Consider the following 26,979-nt stretch of genomic DNA (forward strand, 5'->3'; position numbering starts at 1 on the left):
ATATTAAAATCTAGAGTTCAGAAGTGCGAGAGAGCAATATTTAGAAGTACAAGCAAGGATTTCAAGCCAAAATTTGCAAGTACAAGAAAATATTAAAATATTTGGTTTTGGCAGCTAGCAGCCAGTCACTAGCGTGTAAAAAGTCTAAAAAGGCCTTCCTTGTGAATGACCATGGTCGTGACCAATGACTCTGGGACAGTTAAGGGCATACCTTTGCAGTCCACAGAACCCTTTGGGACTTTCTATCTCCTGTCCTGCCCATGAGGAAGTGAGAGAGCTGAGAGCTGAATTACTGCAAAGGCAGCAAATTGAGGGGTGAGGTGGGTGGGAGACCAATATTTGGAGACAGATCCCAGTTAAGTTCCTCCTTTTTGAGAAGGGAAACCCATAGCCAGTGTTACTAATATTGAAGACCCCTAGTAAAATTCAGAAAGTTATCTTTCCGATTTATATGTGAGCAAAATGCGAGCAATGCAACGTAATGTGGTTGTGATATGGATGTATGTTCTTCCTCCAGGAATAACATCAACTTGAAATTGCAGTTTCCCATTTCCAAAAGAAGCAATAATTTATACTTTGATTCTTAGTTACTGCACACGTATCTATGCAGGTGAGAACCAACACACACGTCAAAGGTTTTGAGGTGGTGTTTGTATGAAGCAGAAGCACAGCTCTGATGTGCCAATATATGTATTAAAACGTGTAACCACTAAACAATCGGTGCTCTAGCACACACCTTAGGGCCTCTCTGATATCTTTGCAAGCTAATTTTTAACTCAGGCAGAAATTTCAGAAGACAAGCCAATGCCATGTTTATCAGTGAGAATTGTGACGGCAGACACTGGAGGCCCTGTCGCCAAAAAACACCCGGAGCCCTGAGTGCAATTTCTTACTTGCCCCACATGCCTCTGGGGTCTCTGTGGGACCACATAGCAGCACAACAGCTGGGCTGCCACCATCAAACAATGCAAAAAAGCATTCTCCTAAGCAGGCTGCTCTGTCTCCTGTCTCCTCTCCTAGGCCTATCTTACGCAGAAGTATTCCATGGGTGGAGGTGCAAGGATCTTCTACTACAGACCACAGGATTGTGTCCAAATCCTCTGGCCATCCACAGGGTGCTGGCTCCAGTCGTGTTTTTAGCAGAAATGATCATGGTTTTTTCACACAAAAAGGAAGTGTAGGTGCCTGCAGAATTTCAGAGCTAGGTGGTGGAGTGAAAGGTCTGGAGAGCAACTACGTTTCTTATCAGAATAAATTGAGGCATCTCACATGGTTGTGGCTGTATGGTTTATGTTGTGATTTTCATTGTGACTTTAAGGTGAAGGGACCTAGTTTACTTGAAGTATTTTATCCCTATTAAATCACTTATTCTTAAACAATCTCCTCCTATCTCCTTCAGTCACCTTCTTTAATCCTCTTCTGTGCTCTTTATAAGGTTTTGAAATCCCTATTAATAGGTAGCAGAAAGAGCTAATGAAAACTGACAAAAGAGGCAGGGAGCGGAAAGAGAAGGGTCACTACTACTGCTGCTGCTGTTCCCTCCTTCCCACTCCGGCTAATTCCTCCGGCCCCAGGAGCTGCAGGATGCTGGCAAGCAGCACACTAGTGCGAACCCAGGAAGAGAGATAGTGAGCTTTGAGTACCTTGAGATTACCAATTACTCTGTGCATTTAAATACCTTACTCCATTCTCATCACAGCTAGGCGTGATCAGCACTGAGGCTGCCTGAAATTGCTTCTGCAACACATTTCTGCAGCTCAGGGACCAAACTCTGCACTACCTCTGCTGTGGATCCTGCAGCAGAGCGAATCCCTCTGGACTTTGCAAGGGCAAACTTTCTGACAGTATCAGCTCCCTCTTATATTCTCATGCTTGCTGATTTCCCTTGATGACCTGCCACACTGTCTGTAGCATCAACTGTCGATATCAATCACATTAAGAATGCTCACTAAATACTAATCAATAAGAAATGAACAAAAGTCAACCTTTTTAGCTAGGGGACAGCTCCATAATACCCTGAAGATCACTGGGGAACTTGTTTCTGTACCAGGCCGTACTTTTTTCTATCCCAGAGGGTGTGTATGCCAGCAGTACATATTTTTCCGTTCATACCTACCCTTTCAGGCATCTTTTATCACCCAGCAAAGAGAAAACCCATTTAGAACTTACCAACAAAGCTAAAAATTGAAACGTTTCATATTTGCTCTGTAAGGAATATAGCTGTCCTACAGTTATTTTAAAGGAGTTTTAAAACAGGGTATACAATTTAATGAAATCAAGTACTTCCCATATATTATTTATTTGTTAATACGTATATTATATTTTCACTTTTGCAAACTATGTTCAATGCAAAAAAAAAAACCACCGACCAAAATAAACCCCAAAACACCACCAAAAAACCCACACCCCAACCCAAACACCATTTCTCTCGGTACATCTGAAAATCCGTATTAAGAGTTTTGTATCCTAGGGAGTATTTTCTATTGTAACAACTGCTGTATCTTCCTTTTACGTAACTGGTTGAAAGGAAAGCGTAAACTTAGTATTATTCTGTGACATACGGAAACAGAGGCACTGTATTTACTTACGGGTAGCCCAGTTCCATGAAGTTATTCCAGGTCTGCTTTAGCACCATTATAATACCCATTTGCATACAGAGATCAATAAGGCATCCACTAGGGTGGCACTACAGAATAAAAGAAAATAAAAAGAAGGTTAAAAAGAAACGGTGCTGAGTTTTTAAACATTTCTTAAAGACTGTGAATGGATATTTGATAATTTACTTGAAAATTAAATGGCATTCTCTTTGATTTTTTAAAAAATACAAACCCATGGAGGCATATGAGACTGTATCATATCATGAGCCTTTTAAGACTATAATCTAATTCTCTGCAGAGGCCAGAATCAGCTGAAACCAGTTTTCACATTAGTGATGCTAGTATGTTGTGCAACTGTTGGTGGGACTGAGGCAAGGCTAACAAGTATCTTCACTGAAAGGGCTGTCAGGCACTGGAACAGGCTGCTGAGGGAAGTGGTTGAGTCACCATCCTTGGAGGGATTTAAGAGACATTTAGAGGTGGTGCTTAGCGATATGGTTTAGTGGTGGGCTTGGCAGTGCTAGGTTAATGGCGGGACTTGGTGATCTTAAAGGATTTTTCCAACCTAAATGATTCTATAAATTCAATGATTTCAGTAGTTTTTGTAGAGGGTTGACTGTGCCTGAAGTCAAAGAAAGAAGAGAAGATTCCCCTTGGCTGCACAGACAAACAATTTATGCCTAAAGGATAGACCTAATACTGTTTACTGATTACTATTTAATGTTTATGACTGAAAAGATTATGCAAAGCTATTATCTTCTCAAAGAACTAAAAGTCATTAACTGTCAAACAACAGTTCTCTCTGTCTCTACATGAGTGCTCGCTTACTTGCTTTAGCAGTAGCTCCAGGCCTTGAAGAAGTGTTTCAGCTTTTGGGAGAGATGCTTAGCTAGTAAAAACTTAAGTAATTCCACGATTTTTTACCTAGTATTGGAAGAAACAGAAAAGGGCCAAAAACGTTCTTCCCTCAAAGTGCATTTGGCATAATTGACTTTGCAGATCCAAAGAGTGGAAGACCAAGGTGTATTGTTAGATCCTGTGTATTATGGTTAAATCGAGCAGGTCACTGTCATAGAAGTATTTCTCTTTAACTTTTAGAGAGTTATGGTTAAATCAAGCAGGTCACTGTCATAGAACTGAAAGTATTTCTCTTTAACTTTTAGAGAGAAAAAATCTGATATGTTAGCATTATGACCAGTAACAAAATGTGATATGAGTTTCTTATACATACTGCATTATACAGTGCTCAGGACCAGGGTCCCTGCTGAGGTTTCTGTTGACCTCATTCAGCTTCTTTTTAGATTAACAGTGTGGCAGATAATTACTATTTTTTTTAAATTAATTTTTCTTATTCAATCATCACTCTTCTTTTTTTAGGAATCAGTCACACAAGCCAATATAACCTAAGAGAGACAGGTGCAGTGTTAATGAGGTAGCAGAGTGATGTTACAACTATAACCTCACTATTGCACTTTGTACACTGTGGTCTGAATATGTTCATGGACATTGTACCAGACTACAACATGTTATTAAATTGTTACTAAATGTCTTAAACTTGGCTTCGTCCAACAGGTGAAGAGAGTGTTATTGGAAGGATAACTAGGCATTATATTATACATTACATTTCTAGTAAGGCCTAACAGATGTGAGTTGAGACATTTTTATTAGGCATTTCTTTCATTATTAGAGGTTGTTTTTTTTTCCTCTGAGAAGGGCAAAGAATTAGGGACTACTAATAGTAGCTTCCACCAGTAACTGACCCAACCTGTAATACCTCGCTGCTGCGCTTCCCTCCCAGACCTGGTTCTTTGTTCCTCCCATCTCTGCTCCTGCAAGTGAGTTTCTTTCCCTGTTCTCTGATGCCTCTCAGAGATGATTCAGCCCAGTAACTCTTCAGAAAACTAATTCAGCCAGAAAAAGGAATTGTTTTCTACTGATACAGGGAACTGAATAGGCTCCTCACAGGGTTGGACAAGCCAGAGCCAGTGCAGAGGAAGAGAAAGGAACAAACTTCTGGGGAATTCAAAGGAAGAAGAGCACAACTGTCCTCTTTTGGCTGCACCAAGCTGTTAGGTCAGCTTAGGCCTTCTCAGACTTTGGAGGGATGTTCAGTGAATTTCTGTCTGCCCGCTAATCTGTTCTTCATTCCTTGAAATGTACAGAAATCACCACTTCAAAATTAGGATGGCTTTTTAAAATTATTCCTTTTTTTTTTTTTTTGGCTAGTGTTTGGATGAGCTCTATTAACCAAAATATTTAGATATTTGGAAGTGTTTGTAAATTCACGTTGGCAGTGCAAGACCTGCATTTTGCACTTTGCCATTTGTCATGTATTTGCAAAGTTGTTTCAGTTACTCAGATGTGAAACAGGAAAGAAACCATGAGATTTGAGTGTGCAAATAACAACCCTGGAAGCTACACAAGTGATCTGGAAACTGCTGCTGTTCACCTCTAATAACTGTCAAATGGGTTTTGAGCTCTGAATATATGCTCCAAAAAAATGAGATTGGTCCTTGAGTGACTTGCAAAGCCAACCTATCATTGACCTCTTTGGTTTTATAGACATAGAGCATTATGCCAGTAGCTCTTTTGGGAAGTTGTTCAGTTGTTTCAGTCAATTTTTAAGTATATTTTATGTGTCTGTTTAAGTTATTATTTTATTATTTTAACTCCCTGGTCAGCAAGGCTAGAAAAGCTAGGAAAAAAAGATTTTTTTTTTTAGAGGCAAAAAGCTGTCAGATGCTCATGTGACTTTGATTCATTTCAAGGATGAAATATTTCCAGTGTAAAAATATAAGTTATGTTTCAATAGTTTGATACCACTATTCCAATGTGAGGCAAACTCTAAAACCACCAGCACTGAAAAAGGTATATATATAAATATGTAGATGTTTTTGTAGCAGATGGTAGTGTCAGTAGTGGAAAGTTAGATAGCAACTGAAAACCCAGTAATACACACAAAAATACCTAGGCAGAGTTATGTGTCTGCCTCTACTTCCATTCACTGTGTTTGTGGGCAGCAGATAAATCAGTGTGTAGTCAGCGAACACTCACCTCTTCCAGTCTCCACCGGTTTATCAGCCTTAAGTAGGCACCAGGGTGTCCTGTAAATCTTTAACACAGGAATATACATCAGTTATGTTGTGTAAGCAATCTGCTCACAGTAGTAGAGGAAAGCTCACACTTGTTTTAACCTAATGTCATCTTAGTGTGATTGATATAACAAGGAAAGATTCTACGCTGAAAAAAAAATCTGTGGGGGGATTCTTGGAATAATTTCTGTGAAGTGCTAAGTATATTTTTACTTACAATTTCATTTCAATACCAGATACTCCGCTGTTGGATATTCAGCATATGCAGAGAAGAGGGAAAATCTGAATAAAACTGTTCATGTCAGTTTGGAAAATGGCTTTCAGCTGCCAGTCCATTTCCTTACACCATAATGTGGGCTGTCATATCTGTCTTTCTGTCAAATTGGTGAAAATACTAGTTTTCATCAGGAAAACATCGTTTTCTTACTATTCTTCCATGTTTTCTACCAAAATGATTCCCACATCCAAATAATCCATACTAACGGATTCTTCTACTGAAGGCTTCTCTACTCAAAGACTCTTCTTTTGCTTTTAGGGGACTTACAGAAAGTGCCATACACACACATATGTATATATGTATGTATGTATATATAATTTTCTGTGGAAAAGAACCCCAAACAACCAATAGCTCATAATTCACTCTTAACAGTCCAAATCACATGATAGAAGCAACAAAATATTCAGGCAGTTGGACTAGATGATTGTAGGTCCCTTCCAATTGAACTATCCCTTTCCATTCCATCCTATTCCATTCCATTCTATTCTATTCCATTCCATACTGAAAAAAAAGCAAGTGTTAAGTTACTTACTTACCTGTACAAATTACACATATAAAGACAGAGTGAAGTGACCTGCATGTATAGTATTGTGGGACGCATCATTAGTGAAATTGTTAAAAATTAGCATTGAGCCAATGTGCTGCTAGGAAATGAAAACTACACGTGTTTCTGGGCTTTTGAAAGGAAAATAAAGCCTCAAACTGCCCTGCTTTGCTAGTACAGAATTTGAGATGTGTGATAATATGGCCCCGTTTTGATTCATTACAGACAATTTTATTTCTTCTCTCTACTTCATTACACACAGATGAGGGTGCAGGCATGAATCCTACCTTCCAAGGAAGAATGCTATATAAAAGGTAGAGCTGTTCAGATTGACAAACTGAAAAAGAAACATTTTCAGAGTGAAGCTGTTCTCCCACTCAGATTCGGTACGAGGCTGCTCTGTGAAGAAAAAGAGCAGAGTTTCAGGGGTTTAATCAGATTAACAATTTCCCTTGGCACAAAGGCTGCACACGCCTATCAGAGCTGGCAGGGTATTTGTACATTAGCCTGCTGATTTCAAACTATAATCTGACAGAAAATTCTATCCAAAAGCAGTTCACAGCAAGTGAGTTTGCAAAGATTTAGAAATCTATTCTGTCTGGCTATGTATATTCCCAGGGACTGTGAGAAACTGGCAAACGAATCATGATTTTTCATATTTATACAGACAGTTTGAATGCTATCACAGTATAGGCACCAAAAATCAGTACAGTATCATTCAACTTTGTGTTTAACACTGCTTACCTAAATTTGTCAGGAAAAGAGCAACCTTTTCATAGAGCTGTAAAAGAGAAAAAATAGCTTCTTAGATATATGAACAGCTTAAAACCACGGAACTGCTTTCTAAGTAGAGTAACTGTTCTCACATGTTAAATCTGACATCCAGGTGGTCTCTGTGATATTTTGATAATAAAACGATATAGTAATAGTGCAATCATGATATAATAAAATTAAGAACAGTAGTATTTTTAAAGCTTATAGTAGCTCTTTTAATCCACAATATAGCAAGAAAAAGTGCTGTCACTGTCCCTGTTTTCCATACACCGTGAAAAAGGGTCAGATAACTTTTCCAAAAAACACAAAGCAGAACAATAGCACAACTAGGTTTTGTGTTTCAGTCACTTATGGATCATTCATCTCCCCACCACACCAAAAAAAAAAAAATTACCCTTGTAAGAGTATGGTCTAGGATGTTGGTATTGCAAACTATTTGGCTTTGTATAGAGTTTTTATTGGTGCTGAAAGGAAAGAGACTGGGGAGACAGGGCCAGACACATTTCTTACCCTGAGTCAGCTACATTGTTCTGAATCCTAAATGGTATTTTCTACACTTAGTAGATACCATGCTCTCAAACTCTCCAGGAGACTGTTAGCTTCATAAAGCTTACAAAAACTAACTTTTCACAATTAGTATTTGCAAAGTGGGTTTGAATCTATAAATACATCACCACCATCAGTATTAGTGTAAATTAATATAACAATTTCCATTTGCTTTAAATGACTCTGGAGCCTATTCCCTCAAAACACTAAATGTCCTTAACTCTCACTGATGCCTACAGGGATATAAAGCTCTGCATATTTCAGGCTCAAGTACTTATTCCTAAAGTGCACATCAGCCATGTTCCTTTTCATTTGCAGTTATCCTCATAAACTCTTGGTTAAATTGCATTATGTACAATTTACAGATCAAACTGCCTGCTTAAGAACTGAAGTCATCCTGAATTATCTCATCCATGTTAACAGTCACATCTTGCTTAGAACAGCTTTTTGCTGCCTTTGTAGTAAACAGTTTTGTTTCAAGTAATGAAAAAGGTGATTTCTTCTAAGTTTAAAAGCATCCCTTAAGGGCAACTGTAAAAGTGCTAAATTTCTGTGTGGTTTATATCCTGATCCCAGCAGGGAATGTGCTATTTGATAAATGTACATTGCTCTGCAGAAGGGGGTATCAAAACTTTATTTTGTTGCTATTCCTTCCCGAACAGTAAGACTGTGTTAGAGATTGTTATCAGTATTTAGATCTAATTATCTGTTACTACAGTTTATCACTACTAGTCCCAAAGGGTCTGGTTTAGGATCGTATTCTGTTCTATGTTCATATTTTCTATGGGCGGTGTCACTGGAATTAACAAGTTTGAGTAACCTAGGTAAAGTTCCCAGGTCAGGCTGCAGGATTATCTGGGAGACATTATGCTTGAAGGTAATTTTGTTTTGTCATGGTGGATGTGACAGTGTATGTACCTATCTCTCGGAGCATCCTGTCTAGAAGTTATTTGTGCTCTAGACCTTTCCCCTGATGCTTAGAGAGGTTGTCAGCTTGTATTGGGATCACTGGCAGTTTTCCAGGCTTCCTAGAAATTAATTCCCTGTTGTTTATATACATCTTGGTCCACTCTGCTTTTACTACTGTATCTTTGCTTGCCCTCCTGCTACTTTCCTTGAGTCGCAGTTTGTAGAGGATTCAATTACTTGAATTGATCCTGAGGAAGTTGTTTTCCCCATAGAAATCCCACTACTGCCATTCAGTAAACTACATTAAACCATCATGGGAAGTGAGGGATTATGTTCTTAAGTCCTTCTTTTGAAAAGCTCATGCAATTTCAAATTTTGGGATCTTTTGTTTCTATGAGCTATATCCAGATCTAAGGCTGTGGTGTTTGTTGCATGGTAATAAGGCTTAAGAAATCCATCTTTGCATTGCTCTATTTATTTGATGTATTTGAGGGAGTAAAACAAAGTTTATCAAAAGGCACCTTCAAGCTATCTTCCATTATTTTAAAAAATACTCTAAGCTGTAAAACTCTTTGAGAACCAAATAATTTTGTTTGTGCAGTATTTCTTTGTTACTGCTTCACTGCATATACAATGACTTGTACTGAGAGTGTGGAAATGGATGTTTTACCAACATAGATATATATAGTTTTCTTTTTATTTCTTCAATGCTATTGTGTGCTCTAGGTGGCTTAACAAAAACCCCCAAAAGCTGCAGACAACAAACAATAAATCAAAAATAACATAAAAGAAGAGAGCCTTCAGTACGAATTCAGGGAGAGTAACAGATTTCACCTCTTTCTTTTGCTGTTTCTCAGCCTATAGTTCCACCTTAGGGAGGACATAGGAAAGTCAACAGTTCCTGACAGACTGTCCTAGTCACCAATCCAGTCTCGCCTGTGTCAAAGGGAGAAGTGAAGTCCCCCAGCAAAGCCCCTTGGAATTTCCTGCTACATAAATGAGGGGCTGTGAAAATTAATCTTTAGATGATGGAAGTACTTGGGTATTGCACAGGAAAGAAAGTGATATCTACTGATTTGATGACTTGGGTATAACTTTGGATATGTTAGTTTTACTCACCACATTCAGTAGCATGATGATGCAAAAGTTGATGCACACTGCAGTCCCTGTAGTTGCAACCTGAGAGTTATTCCTGATTAAAGCCCACTTAAAGGCAGCAAAAGTGCTGACAGTCACAACACGGTAAATGACAATGCCAAAAACAGCAGCAATCACCACACAGATCTAGAGGGATAAAAAATTAGAAGAACCTGAAAACTTTCAATAGAACAGGAGTTAACCTAACCCTGAAACTCTGAAAACTAAACCAATGAAATGAAAGACTTGAAAAATACATCCATTTTGATTCCATTAGAAGGGTTTCAACATAAATATTCCCACTGTTGTAAAATCCTTTTTATTTTCCATAATAATACTAAAATAATTTTTAATTCTAACCATTATACTGAAAACATATCTCTTCCTTAGCATTAATGTGGGAAATATTGTTGCCAGCTCTGGGAATTAGAAATTTTCCTCACATGCATGTTCTGTGATGTCCAAAGTCTAGTCTCACGCTGATGTCCCCAGCTTGATAGCATCATATTTGGGATGGATTTTGTGCTCTGATGGACTTCACACTTAGAGGAAAAAATGTCTCCATCTGTAAGGACTACAACAACCCTGGCAAGCTACCCTAGCAAGCTGCTTCTTGCTACAGTTCTGGAAAGATTCTGTCTAGGGAAGGTAACAAATTCAATCGCCCTTTTAATTTCTTCTCTGATGAGACTTTCAGCAAATGTGACAGTTATAATGCGAAAGCCATGTAGCTGAGCCAGGCTGCTAAGAAAATCACTTCATGTTCCATAGGCAACAGTTGAGCAATAAATGAAAACTGTGTTCCATTGTGACCAATTTATGTCACAGTTTAGCAAGCCACCTAAAGGACAAAAAGTTGGGAGTTAGCATGAGTGACCCATCTCAGAGAAAACCTGATATGGTACCCATCAGCTACCTTATGAGATAAGGACAAAGAGTTTCTTCAGTAGAAGACAGATGATTATTTGCAAGATAGGTGTATTCCAAGGTTACGCACTTCAAAATTGAAGTATATCTAAGCTAATTGAATGGACAAAATTATTTTTAAAACACTGAATACTAATCAAGCTCTTTTCATATTTTATTAGTTATTAAATTGATTGACATAATCCCATTGCAGATGAAAATAAAGGTTAAGTGTGTGTGAATGTGAAGGTCTAGTTTGATTCTCTGCTACCACACTGGCAGCGCGTGGAAACATTACAAAATTCCTGCGTTAGAGGGTGGCCTCTGGATTTCCTGCATAGTGCTGAGGGGAAGAACCACCACTTTCCTTTGTTAACAGGGAATCAATAACCTCATTCAAGCTGTATTAGTAACTGCACTATGAGATTTAGTGCTGTGAAATTTTGATAACTGCTCTAACTTGAAGTTTTGATAAGCACGTATCTCCTGCACTTAAAGCTATAATTTTAAAAGACTATTTTTACCTAAATAGGGAATAATTCAGAGTTTTTCCAACTCATTGGAAGGTTACGCCAGGCCAGCAATAAAAAATATCTTCAGTGAAAACAATCCTTTTCCTGTTTCAAGGACTGTTATGGGGACAATTTGTGGTGCACACAATTCAGAGCAAGGCTACTCTCTCTGACACTTTAAGCAAGATCTATCACTAGGCTTAGAAGATTAATGACTGCCTTTGCAAAAAATAGGTAGTGAAAACTGTCCACTCTTCAAGAAAAAAACCTGTAGAGAAAATGCAAAAATGTTGCAGGTGTACGACCAGTTCCGAGCAGAGACTGCAGTCCTGAGCAGATATCGTATCTTTGGTAAGTCAGACAGTACATTGGCTCCTCATGCCCAGAGTTTCTCTGTGTGTCTCTGTCCATCCACCTGACATTCCAGACCAGAGTTCACCTCAACAGCGCTCTTATCTTTCTTGTCCAAGATTGCTTTAGACAATTTTGAGGCCATCAGTTTCTTACAAGCCCTCTGCCCTGTTTCCTCCCATCTCATTTAAACAGAAAGTTGTTAGGCTGGCTCACCCACCTGGCCCTCCACAGCTCCTGAAGTTGTACACATATATAATTTTCTAGCTTTTAGAAAAAGCCCTATTAAGTTCCACGAGGGTCTGAGTTGACACCAGCTGTTTTCAAGATCAACCCTACCACTGCTGTTGCCATGTGAATAACAGCGAATAACAGATTCAGTGAAGTTAGGAGATGGGGCATTTCAGCAGAAACGCATGCAGCTCTCTTAGAAGAGATTTTGCTGCTGCATTTAGTTTTGCTCTTTGGAAGGGGGAGAGATGCCTCATTTTAAGTAACAAGCATCTGTTCCTCCATTTCAATTGCACTAGGAATATGAACCCTCTTTCCTTACCTCCTCAATACACTGAAAAACTAGGAGATATTAACATTATTAAGCACTCTAAGCACCTTAATAAAGTGCTTAAGAACCTTAGTAATGTTCTCTGTAGAGTTCACAAAGAGCAACTGACTCTTCCATGATGTGTCTCCCCATCACTCTGCCCTGTCTACATAGGGAAGGCAAGGAAATCTGTGAGCTAATTAGTCAGCTGAAGTTGGTGCCTAAATGTGATAGCGTCACTATTCTGGTACATGTGTTGCTGCATTCAGCCTTATGTCTGTAGCCTTGAAGGAAGGACTTAGCTATTTTTGAGACTCAGTGAAGAGAAAACCAGTGTAGGTCTTTACAGAAGCTCAGGCTATTTGCTGTGTACAAATTTTCAGGCTGCAGTAAACATGCCACAGCTCATTTCACTTTCAAGCAGTCATATCCGATATCTCCGTACTCTTTCAGCAGATAATGTTATTTTGATTTTTTTTCAACTAGTAAGTAAATAAAAGTTCTCAAACCATAAAAAATATTCCAGATGCAGAAACAACGAGTCTGCTGCATTTATCTGCAAATGCTTGATAAGGCTCTGGCTTCCCAGATATGGGGTTCATTCGTTCCTTCTTGGAGTACTTGGCTTCAAACTGCGGACGTATTTCCTCCTAAAGAATAGACAGACAATGATCACATACAGCACAGCTAGGAAGGTTTCTGTAGGAAACTTCAGATCATTTATTAAATCATTGTTGTTGGGAATTACATCTTTGAATTCAGCAGCTGGCCCAGCTACTCTAAAAGCTGAGCTGGGAAATCAGGTCTCCTTTATGAGAACTAGAATAAATCATTGTACCCATAAAACCACATTGGAAGTATTTAGTAAAATCCCCAATTAACTACTCATCTAAACAATGCTTTTTCAAACAATATGGCTGTAAGCCAAATCATTTTAAGGTTGATACCACAGAGTTTTCCAGCTTGGTATTATCCTATTGATACTGTAATTCCACAACAAAGGAAAAAAAAAAAACCCAACAAAAAACCCCAAAACAGCACCCAACCGAACAACCCCCCTTTTTGCAAACCCATTTGCTGTTTTCTAGGTAATAGGTTACCTTCCCGTTATCAGCAAATGTTACTCAGCATTTGAAGAAGGAGCCATGCCATCTAATATCACTCCCTTCCTAGCTTTGGACAATATTAATGGCAAGAACAGCTTTCAGCAGCAGAACTGCCAAATTCTGCCTTGCCATAAAACTCTATTCTGAAATGAAACCTGGAGATTTCTTGGGGAGGGGCTTGGTTACATCTGTTTACAGCCTCGTCAGAAGACGGGGTTCACCCTTAGTTTAGAGAGACCTCATGGTTTTCAGCTGCAGTAGTGCCACCCCACTGCCCCGCTGTCTGGGAGGTTCACTAATAGCAGTGTGCCCTGCGCCACCTCACCTGTTTGGCACCAGGGATGCTGTCTAAAAAAAGAGAAAGCACCAGGCGGCGAAGATGGACTTTCACAGCTGCTGGCAGTCTATATACATCAGATCAAGTTTTACAATGCTCCGATGCATGCTGGAGAACATGGTACAGCAGGCTACAAGGGAGTACAAAGGCAGCTACAGGCTTGTTTTTACAGCTTTTCCACCCGGCCTCTGTAGTGCATTTCTTTGTAACAGCCAAGAACCCAGTTAGCAATTCCAGTCACTTCCAACCCTTCAACTGCATTTAGTTGAACTTTGACTGACTGAAAGTTATAAATCACAGGGCCTTAAATGACTGCATTGAAATACGTGAATGTTAACTGCTCATGCAAGCCTTTAGAATGTGAATAAAAATAAGATATCCTAAAATCCTACATACTTTTTATAAAATTCCCTTGGGAAAAAAAAATAGTCATGTTTCATTCTCATCTCAAATTTTGAGTCACTTTCTCAATACAGTTAATTTCTAAATTCAAGCTGCCACCTAATAACATGGTTTTAAAAAACCTTAAGGGGCATGTATGCTCGGCTGCAATGCCTGTGTAACTATGTGCTTGAGGGCACCAGCCCCACATTAGCCACATACAAAGGCTGAGCGTGTTTCTGTAGAGGCAAGGTAACACCTTACTCTTATTCTACCTTGCTCAAGCTGTTCCTGCCCTATCAGGGCTGAAGGTTGCCGAGGAGACCACAATCTAACAAGGGAAACAAAGCAAGTAGTATTCCTGTGTGCCCAGGGACATGCCAGAGTGTGACAGCAGTGAAGCAAGGTGATTGAGAACTGCACCCCTGTAGACTGTGCAAGGGCTGTGCCAGCTGACTTACCATGTCATACAAGAAACCATTTCTTCTCTGCAGCTCTAAGCCAAGGTTTGATTATCTTTCATAATTGGCACTATAGGGGAGTCCTTATCATATCCATCATTAATCTAGGTATCTCCTACAACCTTCAGTCAATTCAGATAATGCAAATGTTATTTTTACAGATACATTTTGACATAAAACAAACTCTGGCGCGGACCTTCATACCTGTTTAATGACACTTAGCAATACTGAACATAGCTTGGGGCAGGAAGTAAACAGTACTGTATCTGGCTGAGGTTAATAATATAAAGAAAGGGACACCGAAGAAAATGAAAAAAAAAGTACACGGCAATAGTGACAGACGCTATATTTCAAGCTGGGAGTGCCAGGAATGCTGCACAGTTGGTTTCTTGTTGCACATCCAGCCAAGACCCAGTTGCCCTCCATGTCTCCCACCTTGTATGCCATTTACAAGAAAAGGAAATCCACACATGAACACAGTCAGCCCTTGTCCCAAGGCTGAGGACACTGCCGGGGCTGTGACATGCCTTCCTTGGGTGAAAATCTAAAGTGGTGAGGAATTCACACGGTTGTATAGCCGAACAAATTTGATTCTCCTTCCCATCATCTCTGTTGTTTCAGCTCTTTGTCTCTTCATTTAGAGCACAAAGTGATAGGAAGCCTTATAAATGTGGTTTATTTCAATCTATTGTTGGTAGGAATTAATCAATTTCCCTCTGTAGTGAAACCTAATTTTTCAATTTGACAATGAGAATTAAAGCAAGAAAAAGCTAGACATGGTAGATAATGTTAATAAAAATAACAATCTTCATTAACACAAAAGCATGTGAATTAAAATAGTAATTAGAACTCTCTAATTGATTTCTTTGAAATAGCTAATAAAAGAAATTGGCTGATTTTGTCCTGTGATAACTGAATGGAAAGTAGAGAGAAAATTTAATTAGCAATAATTTTATTAGAAAGCATCACTTTTAGGACTAAAATTTTCACCTCACGGAGACAAAATTCTCATTGGCATCTCACTGATATGTACAACTTCATGGTCAAACTCCACAGGATGTGTCTTTTTCAATCTGCATAAAACAAATCATTCTTCTTCCTTCCTGCTTCTGAAACATGGATCATTCCAATTCTTTACTCACAGGAAAAACCATACTGATTTCTGGAGTACAAAACATGGGCTAATGTGCAGTGCCTTAGGCCAGATCTTTCTGCACTGGAAGAGCTACTCTAAATTTCTTTTTAAATACATCCTTTTCTTTCAGAAGATGTCTGAGTCCTTCAACAGGTGAATTCTTGCAGAAGTCCTACCCTTCCTAGTCCAAGGATATATTGTCCTCTGTAGCCCAGATGTAGAAAAGAGATTCGTAAAAGATTGAAAATCTGAATCTTGATCACTGAGACAATGATAAGACACCCAGAAGTAAGTCTCCTTGCAAAGCCTGTTGTTCATAGGTCATCCTGCTTGCAGCTACAGGCAATGGCAAAGTGAAGAGGTGGACTTTGAACTACAGAATCAGAAAATGGTCTCAGCACTCTTTCACCCAGGACACCTGCTTCCAAACTGTGACTGTCTCAGGGGCAGAGTCCTGCAAAGACGCCAGTGCCAATGGAAAAGTGCAGCATTTGAACTCAAGGAGAGGAGGCAGTGGTCTGTAGAGCTGACCTTAAAGCAAGGACACACTCAAGTTGTGCAGCAGGTATAAGCACTGGCAGCTGAAGCATCTTCAGAGTAGACACCTCTGGAAGGCAATCAACTCCCACTCTTGGGATTCCACTGAATGCTGAGCAAACAAGGAACTGGTGCCTCAAATACTAGTAAGATACTGATGCTCTGAGGGCTGGTCATATAAATGTTTGAGAAGCAGCCAGTTGAGTTCCTATTGGCATCTTTAATCTCTAATTTGAGGGAGAAAGTTACCATCTGGCGCAATGCTTCTGAAGCATCTCCTGCTGTAGAGACTTATAAAATTCCCTCTTGGAGTGTAAGGTGCAATGAATGGCTCTGGAGCAGGTACACTCATCACTGCCCCAGGGCACCTGGCTGAGGTCTGGTTGACAGAGCTCATTGGAAAAAGCTTGGTATGAGAACAAAAGACCATCAGCAGGGAAAAAGTATCCGGTGAAAATTACCAACATGCGTATGTCATCATGCAGGCAAAGCATCACTTAAGGACAGCCTTACCAGGAAATTCAGTATCTGTAAATGAACTGCCCATAGAAGACAGAGGTGGATGGCTTTATAAATCAGCATAATCCTAATTCCAGGTAGGTTAAGCAGTGAAAGGTGCATATATATAACATCCCAAACTATAAACCTTTGCAAGATCAGGCTTCATGGGAAAAACATAAAAAGGGCCTCATTCTGTAGTTGCTTGTGTATTTTGTTAAAGGATCCTTCTTATTCTGGGCAAACAGCTGCAATCCTGACTTGGAAACTGCAGTTTGGTACATTCATCTTCTGCCTTAGCTGCCAGCAGCAGCAGTGGCTTTTTGCAACTAGACATGAGGGGTCATGATCACTGCAGTTCAATCCCGATCAATGTCTGAAGCTCAGGCAGGACTATCACAGCATGGTCTCCCTGTGACTGGTCAGAACTGGCAAGAGCAGGCTGCTAATCTCAGGAAAGTCAAATCAGTATTTGAATGTTTTCTAAATATATGACAATATTCCTTAAGTATCACCAAGAATTGACAAGTGCACAAATAATGATGTTCCTGTTGCTATAAAAACCTAGTTTCCAGTTGTGTGAGTTATTTCTTTTTAGGTTCTATGATTTTCTTATTCATTAAATATTTTAAAAAAATCTACCAGAAAAGGAGCAATTGCACCATTTCATGACCTCATTGAACTACATTGCCTCAGAGACAAAAATCCCATAACTCAGAAGTCTGTTTCTCTGCTGGCATGATTAATGAAAAATAAATTCTTCCACAGAGGCAGCAATATAGAAGTTTTCAACTGCAATGAGACCGCTACAGCAGTCTCCTATAGTCACATCAAGAGCTTCAGGATGTTCTCTGGAGGGTAAGGAGAGCAGACTCTGTTGGCACCTGCATGTTCAAATGCCACTTGAGCACTTTTTCTGCCACACCCACTGAATATCACTTTTCTTCTGCATAATAAAACCTCGTTACACTTAGACTTCAGCTCTAGGTCCCAAGAGCATGCTGTTTCTTTTAGGTATCCACCACAGCAAAAGGTTAAGGCTATTTTTCACTGTTTGGTTTCCTCCCTAAGGAAATTTTATTTGCCAACAGAGGATGAATCAAGTCCTTTGAGTTGGACCATCTCAGTCTCTCCACAGCACTATATAGTTGACACCTGACTATTCAGAAGGTGGTACACGCTTCACAAGGCTTTATCTCCATCAATGTTCTTAATGGCTATGTAAAAAAAAGCCCATTTGCCAAAATTAGTGGCCTCCTGGGCTGCTCTAAACTTCTTTGGATTCAAACACAGAACTTGTTAACTCCCCCCAAAATGCACTTTATTCCTGAAATCTCCCACAAGAACAGCCACTGACACATTGAAAATAATTTAGATTTACAAAGGTGTAAAAAGAGAAGACTGTTGGCCTGGGGAAAATTTCTTCACATTCCTCTTTTGTGTCTTCCCACAGAGAAAACAACTGGTGAGAAAAATGCTTATTGCCTAGTTAATGAAGATTTGAAGAATAATTTGAAAATAAATCCAAAATCAAAATATTCTTACATTTTTAACCAAATCTTTCTCTATTAAAGATTACGAGTACTTTTTTTTTTTTTTTTAATACAAACCTCTTCTTCTTCCCAGTCTATCAAGTCCCAGTCATAAGCAATTACGGCTCGCCTTCTTTTCCAAAACTCCAGAAAAACAGTTGCTGGAGAAAATAGGAAAAAAAATACAAAGTTGTTTCCAGTCCAGATAAAGTTAACTACTATCACAGAACTGTTGAATGAATCTGTTACCTTATTTTAATTTCTTTGCATAAGTGGGTTCCTTTGAACAGCAAATCACGCTGATGATCAAAACTGCTTTCAAAAAGCATTGCTTCCTTTATTTCTTTATTACTCGATACAGCAGATTTCTGATGAAGCTAAAGGTTTCTTGGGGCTCTTACAGGTAAAGCAGTAACTTTCCTTCTTTGAAGAGCATTTACAACACACAGCAACCACAACCCAGAGGAAGCACGTTCTAGTGCACGTGCAAATTTGTAGAGTTCCCATTCCCTACCAAGGAAATGGGAACTTTTGTCCTACACCTTTCTAATCCAGAGCATTTTTTTAACACTACACAAGTGTATATATGTGGCGTGGCATTGACCTCTGACAAACATTCTGTGCTGTACAGACAGCTTACTGACAGATATCAAGATAGTGCAATATATGCCTGTATGTGACTGTGTGTCCATTTTGTGATGAAAAGAACAATCAAGGAAACAGTCATAAAATAATATGTTCATATTCTGGGGGTTCATACTGAGCCTGTTTATGGTTACAGGTTTTTTAAAAATTTGCTTTGTTAAAAGAATGTAGAAGCTAAAATGTCTAAAGCTAACACAGATCAATAGGAAGGCTTCCTCTGCCACTCTGAGGTTTGGTTCTTTTCTATACTGCTCACCGAAAAGCATCGGGCTGGTAACCACAGAGAACATAAACCTCTTCGTTCATGAGCTTGCACAGTATCAGCTGCAACCATGCCACAATAGCCTGGCAGTATGTTCCACATCTAGTCCTGAAAAGAACTCCTTAATGGACTATCTGCCCTGCTGCAGCATGCTGATAAGGACGTGACATGATCCTAAGCACTGGCCTAAGTCTGGCAAAAATTAATTTGTAGCTAGTAAGAATTATTATATTTTAATGTTTTAGTAAATGCAGCTAAGATGCTTAGAAACAGAACACTGCGGGCAGATAAGGTAAGATATCAAAAGCATGTTTCAGGAGGCAGCTATTCGGTTTGAAGACATTTTTATATATCATATCATCCTTTTTCGGAAAGCTGGAGTTATGTTACGCCAGCTACCAGCTGCTTTGATTTAATCTAATAAAGCAAGTATATTAAATCTCTTGATCCTAATGTTTCTATGACTTTTTTTAATAATTGCAGTATGAGCAGTTGGTATCAGCAAAACTGGTAAGTGCTAATGAGGCTCCACAGCCGCTGATCCACCACCAGGTTCATTCTTTGGCTTGTCTTCTGGTGGAGCTGCTTCTCTGCTGACAGCTCATATTATTTTGTACAGGCTAAACAAGTACCCTGTACTTTTTGGAGACCTGGGAGAAACAAGCTTGATGGATTAGTATCACTCTGTTTCCATTCCAAAAATCAGCTACAAGCAGGACTTGAGTGGGCGTATGAGTCCACAGACATGAACCTCTCAGGTATGTCTGTGCTAACTGCACTTCTTTTCTTTCTTACTTTTCACACACATGGGGTGAGGAATATATACATATTATATTTAGTATATTCAGCACCTGTCAGAGTAAGTATGTGCAGTTCCTGAACAAGCTTCTTCAGAAAGCTATTTTCAAATCATTGAGTAGCAAACAGGATGATCTGCACAGTGCTGCTTTAGCTTTTACTGTGCTAAGCTTTTCTCCCTCTATCCAAGTCAGTATGCACTTTTCCCTTGATAGATATTTTAAATTGTGCTATAAATAACCATCTTTGATTGATTCACTGTACTACTGATGTCTTCCAAAAAGTACTACATTTTGAAATTTCTCTGCATCTTTTCTAGTCAGGTGATCACTAATACCCTATATCACACTTCAGCATTCTGTTCTGACTTGGACAGCTCAACAAGACACAGTTGTTACTTATCATTTTTACATTTTCCAATTGGCATGTTTAAATCAGATGCTGAGAATTCTCCAAAAATCCTGCTTGGAATTTTGACTGTCTCATTGCCCTTAACTCCCAGGTCTTTTGCTAGCTTTTTCTATACAGTGTTTGCCCTGCTTCAGAGCTCAGCCTTGCAGCTCAGTCCTCAACATCCACTTGTACAACAGCTGTCTTTAACTTCATTTCCTCAGATGCTTTGGAAACAAGTCGTGATCTTCTCTAGTAATGCAAAAGCTTCTCACAGCAAATAGCTTAATCCTGACCTTCTCTCAGAAATCCTCTCTGTATTATAGTTCAGAACACCATTTAATATATCCATGACTTCTGAAATATATTCTACATACTGGGAATATTGCTGAAGAACCTCTGTCTCCTCAGAGCAGATCAGTGTGAATGTTTTACACTACAAGCAAGGTTTGTAGGAAAGTAATATCTTTTATTAGACTGATATATTTAGAAAAAAAGGTTTATGGTGGCATTTCTTAGTGTTTGAAAAAGTGTTAAATTCTTCATGTCAGGCCTTTTTCCCCCCCCTTCCTGGCTTGCATTTCAGCAAGTGTTCTAAAGCTACTTCCTTTATCAAAGGTAACATGCTTCTAGGTGGACAAGAAGGGACTTCAAAAAGGACTTTTCTTGTGTCCCTTAGTCCTCTACAGGTATGCAGAGACAGAGAAACTACCATCAGTCCAGCTTGTTTCTAGCAAAGCATTAGAAAGTATAAATAGCCGGAGTCTCCTGTTGGACAATTATAGACCTTTGCTGCTGAGCTTCAGGAAACAGTCAGCAACACCTTTGCACTAGCTTTCCCCAGTATTTCACATGGAAAAGCAAAAGCTGCAATTCCATCTGGTTTTACGGCAAAATGCTGGGAGTCAGCTGATTATCAAATTTACATAGAGTCTTTTTCTAAGAAAAACTTTTTTCTACACTTTGAATGTCAACATTTATTTAAAGTTAACAACTTTCATTTTCTGTCTTTGGTAAGAATCCAGTAAAAAGAGAAGAGTTTTTCCTAGAAATGGGAACAATTTTTTCATAAAACTAGATATATCTCAAGGTATACATAAAGGGCAAAGTGTAGGTGTTTCCCTCTAACACAGAAACACAAAAAAATGCTATTGCTCCCCTCCTCTTGAAATCTTTGAACATTTGGAAAATATCAAGACTAGAGATTCTCAAAACAAAAAATTCTTCTCCACCTTCTGAGACTGTGACATCTCAGTGAGCTTCAGGGACAATGTTCATCATTAACAAAAAGTATTAGCATTTCTAGGGAATTACTGTTTCCTATAAATCAGGTATTTATAGCTTCAATCCTTTTAAAGGTTTTTTCCTTTCAACAGAAGCTCCAATACAGAAAAGCTTATACAAACTACCAGTGAATTCCTTCGGTGTGCTGAAGGGAGGCTATCTTTTCTCCTTCGCTACATCACTTTAAAGTGAAAGTTGTTTTAAGTCTTATGTCTTTTGGATATACCTTAGTATCATATTTTTTTCTTACTATATCAATCACTTATTTCTTATATAAGAATTTTGCTTAAAAAGGACAGAAATACAATATGTGAGGTTATGGGTCAATATATTTTTTGCATAAAAGCGTGTTTCTATTCCACTTGACAATTCCAACCTGACTTTGACAGGACCCACTTATCCCACAATGAAGCCCTATGAAAGATGGTTCCCTGTGCTTCAGAGTCCTACAGCCAGGCCCACTGCTGTTCCACAAATCAAGCAGCCCATACTGATATTTGTTGCAGTAATTCCTCTCTCCCTTGCCTGCAGTTTGTTCATCATTTGGAGAAGCATTTTATTTCTCTTTAAAAAATGAGTAACCTACTCCATCCATCAATTAAAGATGTCTTTAAAGTAAAAGGAGGAAACCACCATATTCACCTCCCCTTCATGGAAAACCCAACCTGACCATACCTGGTTTTGAAAACCCCAAGCAAATGGCTAAGGCTTCTCCCTCAGGATGGGAATTCACTAATGGATCTAAAGACAGTGAAGAAGGTACTTCAGATAATGAGACAGTTGCTAAGCTCAGGCTAAAGGGGTAACAAAATTTTAGTTACCTTTTTTGCTTTCATTCTCTGTATTTAAATCTCCTTATTTTGTATGCTGGGGTCTGTCAAATGGGATCATCTAGAACACTGAACTTTTCACAGCCAATTTGTCATGCACTTTCCAGTTGTTTCATGCTGACAGAAAAAAACATTTCTGTGATCAAACTGCTATCATTGTTTCTTACCTTCCCCTATGTTTTACTGAGATGAGATGGTAATGCCTGCAGCTGCCAGTGGGCCTACTGAAGACTGAAAATCCACTTGAGACAGGTGGTAAGGCAACTCATAAATACAGGACCAGAAAATCCATGGGAAGTCTGGCTTTCCTTGTTCTAAGGCTGCTGCAGCCCTGGCTGTATGGAAAATGTGTCCACAATCTCACTGTTGTCTCAGCAAAGTCTTAATTAAGAAACTAGTCTTTGGGTGGAGCTGTAGGATTCCCCAAACCAATCCCCTACACTCACAACCTCCTTGCTCAGCCTTCTCCCAGGTGGTGACCACACATGGTTACCTCAGTGAGGGACTCGCATTACATACAGCTGCTTTTCCTACAGCATCAATTCCAGGCAGTGTTAAGACACAGGTCCAGTGCTGACAGCACAGCTCTTTTCCTAAAAGTGGTGTTACTGTCAAGGAGGAACAAAAGCACTGGTGCAAAAGGCTGAACTCCGAAGACATGGTCACCAGCAGTTAGGAATGGTGACATAAATGTTCAACAGTGTTAACCCGTCAATTTTCCTAGCTGAGATGGAAGTCCCTGCCTCTAAACTGTCTTGGAAATTCTCAATTTCAGTGAGAACATAGAGAAAGAGGTTGGAAAAGCTGAGTAAATGTCTAAAAATCTTCAAGGCTTAGAAATTTTTTGAGATTCTCAGCTCTGATATAGTTCTAAAACAAAGCTAAAGTGCTAAGGGGAAACAAAATCTGCATGATCTGTAATTTGTGGTATTTTAATACCATCAATATTACATGAAACAGCATGATTAGGCTTGATTGGTATATGACCTAATGTAACGAGTTAGCTAAGACAAAAAACAGTTTTGGAGGTAGGAACTGATACAAACTGCTCTATGTTTTCCTGATGGCTCTGATGTTAATTCCTGGATACCTCCTGTGGCTCAGTAAAGAGATTTGCAGTTTAAAATGGAGATCACAAGAATTACTTGGACACTTTTCCAAAGCAGTTGGAGATGTGTGAGTAAGAACAGGAGAACAATGGCTAAATCAGGATAGCTCAAGCACCTGGAGCTGTGAGCTGGATGCCATTTTTGAGGCACCTCATTGAGCCAGGTGTAAACCTTCTCTCAGAACAGCATGGTAGCAGCTGAGAGCCTGGGCATGCTCAGGGCATGTCTGAAGGCCTTTTTGTACTGCCAGAAATTACTGTTTCCTCTTGCCTTCAATTCTGCCTACAAGACCACAGTAGGAAAAATTGCTGAGCCAGAAATAGAACTGTCCTATGGGCAAAATTCAGCCTCCATGGCAACACAGTCAAACCACTCTTGGATCAGTTTGTCATTCAACTAAATCTTGCATTTATTTCATCAGTTTTGCTTTAATTACAACCAACTTACATGTATTTGAGCTTTACTGCATTTCTGCAAGGCAGGAAAACCAGTACATTAATTCATTTTAGTACAGACACTTAACTGAGCTGCCCTAAGCTAAGAGACACCCTGAACAGTAACAGAGAAAAAGCCTCAATGCCAATAGACTGAAAAACCATTACAAAACCCCCCAGAATACCTACATAGACACTATGTACTGCATTCATGGTTTTATTTTAATTAAAATTATCACATAAAAACATTATTTTAACCACTTCTGTCTTCCTTTTGCAGAAAGAGAAAAGAGTCAAGGCTATCTTGTCTTTCTCAGTGTCTTAAAGTGTGCTGAAAATTACAAAGGCCATCTTTAAGAAATTATTGTGTAATTACTTAATATTAAAACAAAAACTTACCCCACACTGCCATGAAAACAGCAAAAAAGACAGTAGCTCCATTGTCAAAAAGGTGGGTTACCTGAGGGATATATTAATAGTGCCATCAATTTATGATAAAAAAGCTTTATTTTCTCTTTTCACCTAATAAAATTAATGTGATCATGAGTGCAGCTGGCTTGACAGTCCTGAGGACCCTTCCCTTGGCATGTGAAATGCACCTGTTAATTGACAGGACTATTTGCCAGCCTGGCCTAGGACAGACCCTTGCCAAGACCAAGTGTGAGCATCATTTCAGACTCAAAGCTTTCATTTTATGGAGCCATGTGCAAAGGACGGATTGTAAGATAAAGGTTGATGCCAAGGACACCGCAGCACATGCATCTAGGACACGACCTCTGGGACTGCTGAATCTCTAAGTGCAAATTGCATTCAAGTGTTTTACAACCCAAACTAAGTCTTGGTAAAAGACAATGAATGCTAATATTGGTTGAACTTGATCTGCCTTTCAAGATTTTATTTACCCAAGCTCACTAAAGACGAATGCAAAAAGCAAAATAAATGCTTTTACCAGGACAGCATTTCTATTGGTACAGTTTAAAATGTACCTTGGCATAAACACAGCTGTCTGACAACCTCATGAAGGGACAGTATTTATCACATATAGGACACATTATGATATCTGTAGCTTGGCAGACTTCTTTACTGGAAGAACAGAAAAGACAAAAATTAATAGTTTGATGTACAACAATCAGCGTTAAAATAGATTAATAAGTTTTACTAGTATCAGTTACATATTGAACAATACTGGTTTTGTAACTGAAACCAAGATGTTTATAACTGCATCTGTATAATTAATATCTGCTGACTGTCTAAGACTTCAGAGTTTACAACCATAACTGCAGAGGACAGTCCTGCAGGGCCAGCCTAGCAGTATCTCTCTACCATTTCCAGCTTCTCCTTGAGTCAGAAGCGACCTTTGGTAGGAGGCAGGTGAGGATGATTGCACAGAAAGTTAAGTTGGATTTATTCTTGTGACATAAGTGTGCAAGAACATAGAGACACAGCACTCAGCACAAGGCCCAGGGCATCGTTCTCCTGAAGAATGCTTCCCTGTGGTAGATCTTCAAGAATGTCCTTGTGAGTGAAAATTCCCCACTCTTTTGCTGGGCTGCTACAAAGATAATGAAGGACCCCTACTATTTCCCTACTTCATGCTGAGCTGCCAGCACCATCAGCAACTGGAGCTGGGCAAGAAATATTGCCTCCCATCCCAATTCAGGAGCACAAACAAGGGAAGCTCGGCACCAAGTAACTTATGAGAACCAAGTACAGTCTTTTCCTGAGTATTGATTCAACAGTTCAAAATGAAATAATTAATAATTAATGTGAAGATCTCTTAAATTTTTCATAATAACCCACCCTTGTAAATTCCCTTATAAAAGCACCCACATTACCTGACTTGGCAGTGGTTCAAAGTGGTGACTCCATACAAAAAGACAAACAATCCAATGAAGGCAGCTGGGAAGAGCATCCCTGTGTACCAGCCTAACCAGGCGAAGTACAGCCCAATTTTCTCACCAAAGTACCGTCTGTTTTAAAACACAACACAGTGAAATTACCTGCTACTGAGAATAAACCTACTTAATTGTGCTTGTTAATAGAAAACAGGTATTTCTGTCATGTTGGAAGAGTAGATTAGAAAGTCTGAATTTCCTGAAGAAAAAGCCTGCATCTATGCTTCTAAATCCACACTGGAGGACCTGCCTCATGAATGAATGTAAAAATTCACTAGCCAGAGTCTACAGTGAGATGAGTGGAAACCTCAGAAAGAAAACACTGAGTTAATTTTTAAAGCTGGTTCTCTGTCTTTGGGTAACTAATTGCTCTCTTTGACTTTTGCCTGCGTAACTGTACTTCCCAAATAATTGCATTGAAATCAGTTGCCTCCCTAAAACTGGTGTAACAGCAAAAATGAGTTGGAGCCAAAATATTGCTAAAAAAGATAATTAACTAGAGGTTATTTGCCAATCCAGTTTATTTTGATTATTCCTCCAATCCTTGGGCCTACAAGGAAGCTGGGAGGGCACTTTTTACAAGAGCCTGTAGCCACAGGACAAGGGGTAATGGGTTTAAATTGAAAGTGGGGAGGTTTAGATTGGATATCAGGGAGAAGTTCTTCCGGGAGAGGGTGGTGAAGCACTGGAACAGGTTGCCCAGAGAAGCTGTGGATGCCCCATCACTGGAAGTGTCCAAGGCCAGGCTGGATGAGGCTTTGAGCAACCTGGTCTAGTGGAAGGTGTCCCTGCCCATGGCAGGGGGGTTGGAACTAGATGGTCTTTAAGGTCCCTTCCAACCCAAACCATTTTATGATTCCGTGATTTTCAATGATTATTTCTTTTCTTAGCTCAGTTCCTGAAAAACTAATCTCATGATTCTACCACAGTTGGAAAGTGAAATGCAGGTGAGGTCCAACAAATATTTTTATGTATCATCTTCCACTGATTTGAGGAAAGTAGTCTGAACTAATGCTAATTTGTTAGCTATATTGCTTAAAAACTAACAGCAAAGTGGCCAGGAAGCTCCTACTGACTACATACTCATTAGAATCTTTCCTCCTCCCAAACACAACCAAACCTTTATTTATGTGTTAAAGAATACATCAAGCAAACAAAC

At 39.2% G+C, this 26,979-nt stretch overlaps 1 protein-coding gene across 1 annotated transcript in view; it reads right to left on the reverse strand.

Annotated features, from left to right (window-relative positions):
* ANO4 (anoctamin 4) overlaps nucleotides 1-26,979 on the reverse strand; it is a gene marked incomplete at its 5' end in the record, with an annotated part of 110,110 nt that overhangs the window by 12,309 nt on the left and 70,822 nt on the right. The window contains 10 exons of the mRNA XM_010160756.1: nucleotides 2,589-2,686; nucleotides 5,652-5,709; nucleotides 6,798-6,909; nucleotides 7,255-7,291; nucleotides 9,859-10,023; nucleotides 12,696-12,836; nucleotides 18,252-18,334; nucleotides 24,325-24,385; nucleotides 24,912-25,008; nucleotides 25,761-25,895. Of these exons, the coding sequence (XP_010159058.1) occupies nucleotides 2,589-2,686; nucleotides 5,652-5,709; nucleotides 6,798-6,909; nucleotides 7,255-7,291; nucleotides 9,859-10,023; nucleotides 12,696-12,836; nucleotides 18,252-18,334; nucleotides 24,325-24,385; nucleotides 24,912-25,008; nucleotides 25,761-25,895 (987 nt within the window). The remainder of the gene's footprint in view (nucleotides 1-2,588; nucleotides 2,687-5,651; nucleotides 5,710-6,797; nucleotides 6,910-7,254; nucleotides 7,292-9,858; nucleotides 10,024-12,695; nucleotides 12,837-18,251; nucleotides 18,335-24,324; nucleotides 24,386-24,911; nucleotides 25,009-25,760; nucleotides 25,896-26,979) is intronic.

The sequence above is a fragment of the Eurypyga helias genome, unplaced genomic scaffold (genome assembly GCF_000690775.1).
Source record: "Eurypyga helias isolate BGI_N326 unplaced genomic scaffold, ASM69077v1 scaffold410, whole genome shotgun sequence".
NCBI classification, from domain to species: Eukaryota; Metazoa; Chordata; class Aves; order Eurypygiformes; family Eurypygidae; genus Eurypyga; species Eurypyga helias.